The sequence below is a fragment of the Pistacia vera genome, unplaced genomic scaffold, assembly GCF_008641045.1.
Source record: "Pistacia vera cultivar Batoury unplaced genomic scaffold, PisVer_v2 Contig18, whole genome shotgun sequence".
Lineage (NCBI taxonomy): Eukaryota > Viridiplantae > Streptophyta > Magnoliopsida > Sapindales > Anacardiaceae > Pistacia > Pistacia vera.
In genome coordinates, this window is record NW_022195898.1 from 510684 (window position 1) to 521712 (window position 11029).

At 38.5% G+C, this 11029-nt stretch overlaps 3 protein-coding genes across 3 annotated transcripts; 1 reads left to right on the forward strand and 2 right to left on the reverse strand.

Moving 5' to 3' along the window:
* The first annotated feature begins 1146 nt into the window (after positions 1-1146).
* On the forward strand, positions 1147-5496 carry LOC116126453 (putative N6-adenosine-methyltransferase MT-A70-like). Its single transcript, XM_031412146.1, has 7 exons — positions 1147-2190; positions 2305-2403; positions 2934-3017; positions 3121-3476; positions 3575-3791; positions 4068-4147; positions 4585-5496. Exons 1-7 carry the CDS (start codon positions 1147-1149, stop codon positions 4862-4864), a joined length of 2160 nt encoding a protein of 719 aa, XP_031268006.1. The 3' UTR covers positions 4865-5496.
* An 80-nt stretch (positions 5497-5576) lies between these two features.
* On the reverse strand, positions 5577-6679 carry LOC116126485 (mavicyanin-like). The gene is made up of 2 exons (XM_031412165.1): positions 6183-6679; positions 5577-6078 (listed from the first exon to the last, which is right to left on the reverse strand). Exons 1-2 carry the CDS (start codon positions 6373-6375, stop codon positions 5687-5689), a joined length of 585 nt encoding a protein of 194 aa, XP_031268025.1. The 5' UTR covers positions 6376-6679; the 3' UTR covers positions 5577-5686.
* A 586-nt stretch (positions 6680-7265) lies between these two features.
* Positions 7266-10999, reverse strand: LOC116126421 (molybdate-anion transporter-like). The gene is made up of 8 exons (XM_031412113.1): positions 10659-10999; positions 10229-10373; positions 9959-10127; positions 9188-9458; positions 8605-8870; positions 8285-8500; positions 7953-8061; positions 7266-7712 (listed from the first exon to the last, which is right to left on the reverse strand). Exons 1-8 carry the CDS (start codon positions 10807-10809, stop codon positions 7654-7656), a joined length of 1386 nt encoding a protein of 461 aa, XP_031267973.1. The 5' UTR covers positions 10810-10999; the 3' UTR covers positions 7266-7653.
* Positions 11000-11029: the final 30 nt, after the last annotated feature.

Consider the following 11029-nt stretch of genomic DNA (forward strand, 5'->3'; position numbering starts at 1 on the left):
GTTTGTGTTGATTAAGGCTTGATATAAGGTGTTGTTCTAAGGTGTTATTATGGTTGTGTGTGCTTGTAGAGTATTAGCCGAATTGTGTTAAAGTGTTGCAAGTGAAGTTTAGCATAGGTTGAGTTAAAATTAGTTGAAATAAGGAGACATATGAATTAGATTGCAAGATTTCATATCACTTTTACTCTTAAATTCTCTTCTAAGGTTGATTGTATAAGTCTATGTATGTTTTCTGTATTTCTCTTTCTGATAGTTAGACTTAATGGTTTTGAGTTGTAAGGTGATAGGGTCTGGATGGGTTGGGATATTCAATTTGACCGTATGGGTCAAGTTAAAAGGCTTTAGAAGTGTAACATCTTTCATGTTTTGGTTTATTTTATATAAAAAATAGAGTAAACAACATGTTTCCACACAAGGTTTAGCGAAATGGAAAGTTCCCATCTCTGGTTTTATTTATTCCAGATTCTCACCCTTAATTAAATACCATCAATGATTGTTCAATTAAGGGTGGGAATCTGGAAAACTGATTTGGGCCTTTTATCGAGCAGGTGGCCGACGCTATTTCAGGCTTCGATTTCCGACAAAAGGAAATTCAAAAACGGCCAAAAGACATACCCACACAAACTATAATAGAAGAAGTCGATGTAGTCCGATGACGTCGATTGCTCTCCAATCAAACATAAAATACTGAGAATATACCCAAAATCGCAAGGTGGCAAGTGTGGGAGTGGTCGGAAAAGTTAGTGATGATGGCAAGTGGGGGTATGGGACTATGGGTTTTGTAGACGAGGTCGTGGGGAGTCCAATTGTGTTCTCGGAAGTTATTTTAGAGTTCAAGATCGGTATGAAAAATCCAAAATTCGGTAGCTTGGGCAATGCTAATGTGAGGCGCTTCCTGCTAACATGAGCTACTTTCAACCCAAAGGATCATCGGCGCACGTTAGCGTGTTAACGTGAGCTTTGATACAGTGAAAAGTTAAAATTAAGGAAACACTGTAAATTTAAGGGTGCGAATTGCAATAAATGAAATCAGGGGTGGGCACTGGTATTTCGCTAAACCTTGGGTGGGAATATGTAGCTTTTGGCTTAAACCCAGAGGCATAAGCAGAGGCGAGACCAGACTCAACTTCACGCTCAAAGCCAACAATGGAGAGCGAAACTGCGAGCGCAAAGGACGACAACAGTGTAGCCAGCATCAAAACGCTGCGTTCTCAACTTGAGTCTCGAATCGAGTCTCAACACAACACCCACTTAGACCTGCTTTCCTCTCTCCGAAACATAGTCCCAAATATCGTCTCCTCTCTCGATCTCTCTCTCAACCTCATTTCTAACTTCAATCACCGTAGCTTTAACCCCACTCCTCCCCTCCCGGAAATCCCCCAATTGCCCCCGAAGTCCACCAACGCTACTTCTCTTAATCACAACAATGCCAAACCCACCACCTCCGACGATCTCTTACGTTCTCCCGAGCGAGGTCAAGAAACACGTGGGGGAAATTTTGTTATTGACGAGAGTGGGAATCCGTTGGTGGTGGTTAGGGCGATGGTTGCTGTGGGTTTGTTACAGCGCGTGCCCTTCAAACCTATTGATTCGTCGATGCTGTTGAGGAAGCTGGAGAGTGACTCCAACGTGGCGTTGGCCGAGAAGAAAGCGTTGAGAGAGCTGGGAGGTGAGGCCGGTGCGATTTTAGCAGTGGAGACAGCGTTAAGGAGTATCGCTGAAGAGAATGGTGGTGTGGAGCTTGAGGAGCTTTCAATTAGTGGAAAATCTAGGGTTATGGTATTGAGTATCGATCGAATTCGGTTGTTGAAAGAATTGCCAGAGAGCGTGCAACAAAATCAAGACTTTTTTAATGGAAACAATAATAGTACTGGGAATCAAAATCAAATTCAAAGTCAAGGAGGGGATTTGTATGGGATTCAGAGACAGGAGATGTGGGACCCGCATATGGCGGGAATGGCGTCAATTTATGGTGGAGGAGGGATGATGGGGCCCAGGGGAAGAGGAGTGATGGGTATGCAGAGAGGTGGTAGAGGACAAAAGTCGAGAACGGAAGAAGATGATTGGAATGATATTCAAGAAATGTTGAATAAGAAGACGTATAAGGAGTCCCAAAGATCGAAAACCGGTGAGGAATTATTGGACCTTATTCAACGACCAACTGCTAAAGAAACTGCTGTGGCTGCGAAGGTTGTTGCCGGTTTTTGTATTTCATTCTTGTTGTATGCATTGGGAATTCTGTAGCTGATTTTTTTTTTTTCTTGTTTTTGTTTTGTGTGTGTGTTTTATTATGGTTTTTAACAGTTCAAGAGCAAAGGTGGTTCTCAAGTAAAGGAGTATTGCTCATCTCTAACCAAAGAGGATTGCCGAGTCAAAACTGGTTCATTTGCAGCTTGTGAGAAGGTTGGTAACTAGTGTAACATTTTTTGTTGTTTTTTTCCTGTATGTCAATTTAGAATAGTATGGTTGAAATTTTGCCGAGTGATAATGCCTGTAAGTCCGTAAGTACTAGTTAGTTATCTTTAATGAAGAAAAAGGAATGGAGGATGTAATAGTGAGTACATCTAGTAGGTAGTCTTGTGGTTGATGTAGATGTACTTGGGGAAAGAATTCAGATGATAACATTTCTAGAATAATTGTACGTAAGTATCCTGGATAATGTGGAATGAGGAAGAACATTCATGTAGTTGACATCAACTGGTTTGGGATTGAGACTTAGTTAAACTGAGTCAAATTGAGTTATAAATAAGAAACTAAATCGCAACTGAGTGGCCATTTGGGCTTATTTATATCTGAAGTCATTTTATATTTATTGAACAGATCTCTTTATTTGTGATATTTGTTGAAGTCTCTAGATTTTATCATAAATATCTGTGTTATATTTGTATGTGGTAACCTTGTGTTGTTTATATTGAATACTTAATTCTATGCAGGTTCATTTTCGGCGAATAATTGCTCCACATACTGACATTAATTTAGGCGACTGTTCTTTTCTTGACACTTGCCGTCACATGAAGGTAACAATGTTTTAATTCAATTCAACCACTTTAATTTGGTTTCTCTCTTTTTTTTTTTTTTTTTTTTTGTGAGAGTGATAAACTAGTGTTTCCTTCTATATAGACATGCAAGTATGTCCACTATGAGCTTGACCCTGAGAGAGATTTACCACCCACTGTGATGGGTGCTGGAACTCTTCCTCTCTCCAAACCATTAAAGCCTCAGCGTCCTGAGTATTGTTCTGAAGTAGAACTTGGTGAACCACAATGGATTAACTGTGATATTCGTACTTTTAGAATGGACATTTTAGGACAATTTGGAGTCATAATGGCAGATCCTCCATGGGATATTCATATGGAATTGCCTTATGGGACAATGGCTGATGATGAGATGCGCAACCTTAATGTTCCTGCATTGCAGACTGATGGTCTGATTTTCCTTTGGGTTACTGGACGTGCAATGGAGCTTGGACGGGAATGGTAAGTATATAACTATCTTTTAGTACCTTGGTACACAGTTTATCTGCTCTGCACTAGAAGCTATGAACAAGCTTATTTGAGTGATTTTCACCTTGCAGTTTAGAACTTTGGGGATACAAGCGTGTCGAGGAAATAATATGGGTAAAGACTAATCAACTTCAGCGAATAATTAGGACTGGGCGAACGGGCCATTGGCTCAATCACAGTAAGGAGCACTGCCTCGTTGGAATAAAAGGGAATCCAGAAGTAAATAGGAATATTGATACTGATGTCATTGTTGCTGAAGTTCGAGAAACAAGCCGCAAGCCGGATGAGGTTTGTTTAACATTCTATAATCTTTGATGATCAACCCATTTCACTTGAACAATACTAGTTTGTCTCTTTAGATAAGACTTTTCATTCTAATGCTGGCTTGACACATGCTAGTGGCTAAATATTTTTCTTTTTGTGATTTGAATGTCACAAGTATTGTTTTCTGCAGGGTTGTTTCAGTTCAATATGTCTTGTCATTACTTATGCAAATTGATTCAAAATAATTTAATTCTTCCATATCTTGTATATGATCGAGGTCATACAAATTTATTCTGGCAGATGTACCCTTTGCTGGAGAGAATAAGTCCAAGGACAAGAAAGCTGGAATTGTTTGCTCGAATGCACAATACTCAAGCAGGGTATGCTTTCTTGACTCATAGTTTTTCTTATTTTTAGATGATTTTACGTTTCTCGACGCATTACTGAAACTGATCTTGTCCAAATTAAATTTGATATGATGAGGGTGCCAACTGGACATTTTTTAAGGGCTTACGACCGTGGACCATCTTCATTTTAAATAATAGTTTTGGAGACTCCCAAAGCTGAAGCAATCTGATGGTGTAGTTCTTTGAATTTGAGTTTTTCATTAGGACAATAAGAGTTACCTCTTTTGAAACCAACCAAAAAAAAAAAAAAAAAAAAAAGTTGTGTTGCAATTCCTTTCTGCATTCACTTATGACCCTTGTCTATGAAAATTCAGGCATTGAAAATTTCCTATTATGTCATGAAAGAAAGTTTTTGCAGGTGAATCCTTTTTCAGCTTCTTATTTAAACCTGGTCTCTTCTTTGTCATCAGGTGGATGTCACTTGGCAATCAGTTAGAAGGAGTAAGATTGGTTGATGAAGGCCTGCGAGCAAGGTTCAAAGCTGCATACCCGGATGTGGCGGTGCAGCCTGTCTCTCCTCCTAGGGCTTCTCCAATGGAAATAGACTCCAATGCTACTCAAACTAGGAGCCCTTTTTCTGTAAATGAATCAAGGTCCTCTGTCATGCAGTTTGCAGACTCCGAAGCTCCTGAGGTTCCTTATGCCTCTGAAGAGAGGCCAATGGCTGTAGATGCTGATATGGTCAACTAAACTAAATTAAATGCCGAGATTACCAGGAACTTTATTCTTCACCAGCTCACAGTAGTTGAGAGCCAATTTTTCAGTTGTTCCTGTGTTTTCCTTTTCTTGTTTTTTAGAATTTTGCGCACTAGAGTAGAAATATGTGTTATACATCTGAGGTTCCCCATTAGTCAAGGCTATTTTTGTAAACCCATATGGCAGAGCATGTAAAGTTCAAATTTCTTTTAGCAATCGGTCATTTTTGTTATTCTGGGCAGTCCCAAGATGAGCAGGGCCTAGGGTATTACCAATAACCAGCAGCAATCCATTAGAAACAACTTTGCACTGAACTGGAAGCGACAATTCTATTTGCTGTTAATTTGTGAGGCCCCAGCATTGGCTACTGTACCCACAGAGATAACAAATTAGAAGCTGTCAGCACCATGTTCACAACCAGCTGGCAATTATAAATTAATGGAATTGGAAAAAGCCTTTGTTCCCTCCATGATATTAGGCGGTGCTTTTCTTGGATGTATAATTGTATATATGGTTAACTTTGTTGTTTTTTTAACCTGGAAATTGGTGTTTTCTTTTCTTAGAAGACTGAGCAACTTTTCCTTTTTACAAGCTTATAGATTCTCTTTTGCTATTCAAACTCAAAATATAGCATTTATTATTCAAAAGAATAATAATTTGATTTCTTAAATAGTAGAAAAGAATTACAATATAAAAAATTATCAGATGAACCAACACGCCAAAATTCATAGAACCAATTATACAGAAAACTGTAATATGCAAAAAATGTGAAGAATTACAGCAGAAAAGTAGCTGAAATCTGAATAGTTATGCGCTTCACATGATGCCACTGAATATTGCAGATGCTGTTGATGCAATAACAGCTGTTAAGAAGACTGAAAAACTTAGCTGCAATGGTGAAGAAGAAGTAGAAGGTGGCTGTGGAATTGGACCAAACACAGTAGGGTAAGATGGTGCAGAGTCAGGCAATGCACCGGGATCGGAAGAAGGAGAGTAAGCAGACACATTCCCAACAGTTATATGTAGTTTCTGCTTCTTTGCACAATACCCCGGCTCTCCACTAGTGAAGTAAAAATCCCCATTTGTAGTTACATTAAACAAAGAGTTGCCATTGTTCATGTGCAGGATTGGATCAGTAATGTTACATGAATTATAGGATGATTCAGTGACTTGAATCACTGAATCTTGACTTGGTGGGTACAAAAACACTGCAATATTAATCAGAATAAGCATAAAGGTTATCAGACGAAAGCTTATCAATAACTTTTTCATGGCAATCAAGATAAAGAATGCAAGATCTCGAAGAACTTACAGAGAGAATCTCCAATCCTGAGGTTGTTGTACTTGGACCACTTGGCGTAGACCAATGGATTTGCAGAAGTGGGAACTCCCCAAGCATGTAAATCACCAACCTTGTACTGATAACATAACACTTTGGTTTGTACAAACAAAAGAAACTGAAAAGCAAACAATAAGTGAAATCTACAGCTTCTAAGATTGGCCATCTTCCTTTTGCTCTCAAACTAACTCTTTCCTTTCTCAAATTTAGGAGCGAGTCAGGACACTTGAAGGCCAAATCTTATTGGATTTTAATTGTATAGACAGATTGCAGAAACAGGGACAAGTTGAGTGCTCATTTACCTGAATGCCCTCTCAGAGTAAAATAAGCAAGTTGTGTTTAACCAAGTCTGACCCAGTTATCAAAGACATGGATAGAGAGGGAAAATCATTATTTTAAAGGGCTAAGATTGAGAAAAGAAAAAAGATAAATTATATGGCTAATAATGGCACATGGGCCAGTTGGATGGAGTTAGCAAATGGTATGTTCTGTTTTGTCAAATATAAATTTCATTGAATTCAATTATCAATTCATCATGTCATGTGGAGAGGACAGTGAGACTTGTCTGCTCTCACATGGTAACTCCTCTGGGATTACCATCTCCAATAGACACTTTTGAACTCCATTTACAGCAAAATGGAAATGCAGCCGTCTCCTTGCCTCATTATACCATGAGGCCATCAATTTCTTTATTTATTTATTTTTTGTGACTAGGGGTTGTCCGAACCAGTTTGCGTACACTTTAACTAATCTCTCAGAACCTTGCAATTGATAGCCAGGTAAATCCCCTCAATGGTAATCCCTATTATCACTCTATGTGGATCGAACTCAGGGCTTCTTAAGTAATACATCCAAGAGACCTAGTTGACCGTTGGGCCACCCCGTGGTAGTTCAAGCCATCAAATTCTGTATTCAACAAGAATTGATGGATTAAACTTTAAAGAAAGGGAGATGGACTTATAAATCCCATCCATAAACTGCGCATTCAAACTTTATGAATATGACAGCGGAACAGCTGATTCAAGAAAGAGCAATCAGAAAAATTAAGAAACATACATATCGGAGAAAAGTTCATTTTGATTATATCAATTCTGAGATGAATTCAAAGGTACTTTAATCTGTGCACAGAGCAATGTAACACATTTCTGTATCAACATTTGAGGAGATATATTGAGACGTTGTGCAGCGTAAGTCTACAATACTTGGAAAAGAAAGAAAAGTGAGAAAAAATAGCTATCTAAAAGCGCCAAGTCTAGTCATTCTTTCACCTTGGAATAATTCCAGACTTTGTACTCACGGCTTGAATGTCCATAGTACTGTAATATCAATAAGGACTGAAACCCATAATTCTTCCTCTCTTCAATAATTACATTGCAGTTTGGAACAAAAACAAGAAGATGGCAGGTTGCAAACTTAATTCAGAAGTTTTATTCCTCAAACTGAATCAAATATTCAGAGGTTCTGTCTCTGTATCTCTCTTCATTGCTGTCCAATCTTCTGATCCTGTAACAAAAAAAATGTATCCATGATGAAGGTTTCTCACAGAGAAAAATGAGAGGCAAAATACCAAAAATATTCCGGAAACGGGAAAGGCTGTCAGGAAGTTTAGGCTAATAAATTAAGTTTTATGACATAAGAAATAGTCTCGAACTTCAAGTGTTTATAAGTGTACCATGGCCATTCAGCCCTGCTTAACTATGAAATTGAGGAAATAGCGGGATTCCAAGGCAAACAGAAACTTACTCGACTTTTGACCTTCTGCAATCACCATTAGCCGCCTCTGCAGTACAGATGCCATGACGAGGAAAATCGAGCACATGCCAAACATGATGGTGATGGGAAATGCATCAACCTTCAAAAAAGATTCAGCCATTTGTAATAGCACAGGAAAGAATAACTGCTTTGCTCCCTTTCGGGGTGGGGTGAGGGTTTAAACCTCCAAATATCTTGTGAAAGTTCATGCAACTATGTCATAGAACTCTGATCTCATTTTCCAATAATAGTAACATCCAAAATTCGGTATCAAAAGAAAGGAGAAAAATAGAGTAAAACATTAATAACATTTATCAACTCACATTGTACAACACAATGCAGACAAACATGTTGAGAGGAATGCGAAAGAAATTCATGATGGTGCTCCTAGCCTCCTCGGGAATATATTGGGACCTCATCTTCATGATAGATGGCCAAAATATCCCCACACAAGCTTCAAATGTGCAGAAGCCAAGGAGCTGAATGCAGCCAGAAAATGAAATGCCACCACCTTTTGTGCCAGAAGGTATATCCAAGAACTGTTGAATAAGAACCATCAGTATTTCCACAACAGTTCAATTTAAAATTTGCAGAGTTAAAAAAGAAGACAAATAAAAATAGAGGAAATAACACCCCAACATACATTTGTTAAAATGGGAAGCAGGAGAGAAGCCGCAGAGACTACAAAAACAATCTGCATATAGCTCTCAACTCTTGGAGATGAACGGGCCAAAAGTCGAGCGGCAAATGAGCTTCCCAACATTGAAGCCAGCATGAAAGTTGCGAATATGAACCCATGTGGTATTTCCTCATCATTTGGGCTCAGGGCAGGAGTCCAAAGGAACACAAAAGTGTACATTGAACCTTCAAATAGAGATTGTATAGCGCCCAACAATGCAACCTTCTCATCTGATCCCACATGGAATGTTATATTAACAGAACTTTCCAAAATGTTTTAAAGAAAAGTAAGTAGAGAATGAAAGAGAAAAAGGTTGGGGGGTGTTGATGACATGATGAGGGTCTCCATATCCTCTTGGTATCTATCTCATCTATAAAACTTTTATAAATATACTACACTTAAATGGAAAATTAGATTTGGCAGCCTGCAAATAAAAGGGCTACAAAGCTAAGCATACCAATAGTTTGTGATAGTAGGTGTATGAATATTCAACTGATTTAATTTTCTGTAGAAGACAGAACTTAAAAGGATGAGATTAGAGATTCACCAGAAGCAATGGCAACAGCAGCACTCCTGAACTGGGCAAGCAAATTCTTGTTATCTGAAGAGTCTCCAAAGTTCTCAGTCCACGATGACAATATAATTGCCATGCCAATGGCAAGAAAGCATGCAGCCGCGTCAAAAGGAGCAACTGGGCTTAAGCCCAGAGTATCAACCAGTAAATTAGCAAACAACCCAGAGATAATAGCTACTAAACCATTTCCAAGAAATACAGCCTTGGAGAACGTTATTGAAAGCCATTGTTGATCAAAACCCCTCTGAAAATTAAAAAAAGGGCAACAAGAATGAAACAAAATACTTCTACAAGGAAACCTGAATGCAAAAACCTACTGCATAACTCTGGTGGACCTCAAAGAGTTCTTGGATAGACAACCCAGCAACCACAAGAAGTTTTTGATCCATGGAATTTCAGTGGAGAGAACAGTCTTACATTAAAACACCTTTATCTTGATCTGTGTTTTTCAACCCCTGCCAGCGCCACCAACTAATTCTAACCGGAAATGTGATACATAACCTTTTTAATGTACAACTTATAGTAATAGACAGTTGATGACAGCTCTATAAGCCATTCGGTAATATGCTTCATGATGTGATGAATGTAAAATAGTACACACTTCTAACTTTGCAAAGAATCCACTGGAGCAGGATTTAACTCAAAACACAAACACATATACAGCACAGAATGCCTTTCAAGAAATCTAAAAGATTAGATTATTTAAGAACAGAATAGAAATTCATTAGTCAAGCAACGACAGACCTTATTGTGCTCTGCAACAAGCCAAGACTCAAAGGCTGAGAAGAGTAGAGAAGTGGCAATGCCTCCCAATATACGTCCCAACATCAAAACTTTGTACTGAGGAGAATGTTTGGTGATGCAGCTTAGGATATAAGTCATACAGTAAGTTACACATGCTCTCCTGCGGCCCCTAAATTTGGCATACAATTTACTTGTAATTTATTAATTCCAACCCATCCCTAACGCGGTACAATAATATAGCAATCCAAATATGATCAGAAAAGGTTGTACCGTTTGTCAGCCAAGGACCCAACAATTGTTCCAAAAAACATAGAGGATGCAAAACCAGCAATAAAGAGCTGCCCAATATCTCCTTTACTATATCCGTACTGGCTGTAAAGGTAGTAAACATAGGGACCCTGCAGCCAATCTCCGGCTATAGCCCAACCAATTTAATTAGCTATGGGAGAAGACCAATAATTAATAACATCAACGGAAACTTCCCCCCATTTAAACAAAAAATTCTGACAGCCTCGCTATATTCATTTTCCCAATGTCGAAAGCTAACCAGAAGCTTAACATATGATGATAAAAAAAATTAAAAATTTGAATACACATTGGTTTAGTTTTCAATATATGCCCTAGATCATCAACAGAAAGACACAGCATTGAAGGCACGTCATAAAATATGAAAAAGAAATTGAGAATTGAGAGAGATTACACATCATGAGAGAGTAAACAAGGAGGTAGTTGTTCTTGAAAACATTGAAAGAAGAGGGGGTATTGATTCGGTCTTTGATGCTTTTGCTAAGCTCCAAGGCAGCAACAACTGCCGCCAGAAAACCAAAAACAAGAAAGTAAAAGGCCTCCATTTCTCTGTTTTCTTCAATTCTCTTGCAGCAGCAGTTTGATATATGTATTGTGTAAAGAGAGAAGGAGAAGTAATGTTAAAAGTGACTTGGCATCAACTAATTAACCGACATACGAGGTGGGGTTGATTTGTCATTCAAGAAAGTGCCCCCTCTCAATCTGTTTTGTCATTTCCCGTGAATCTGTAGCCTACTCTTATTAATTATTAATGGTTTTTTTTTT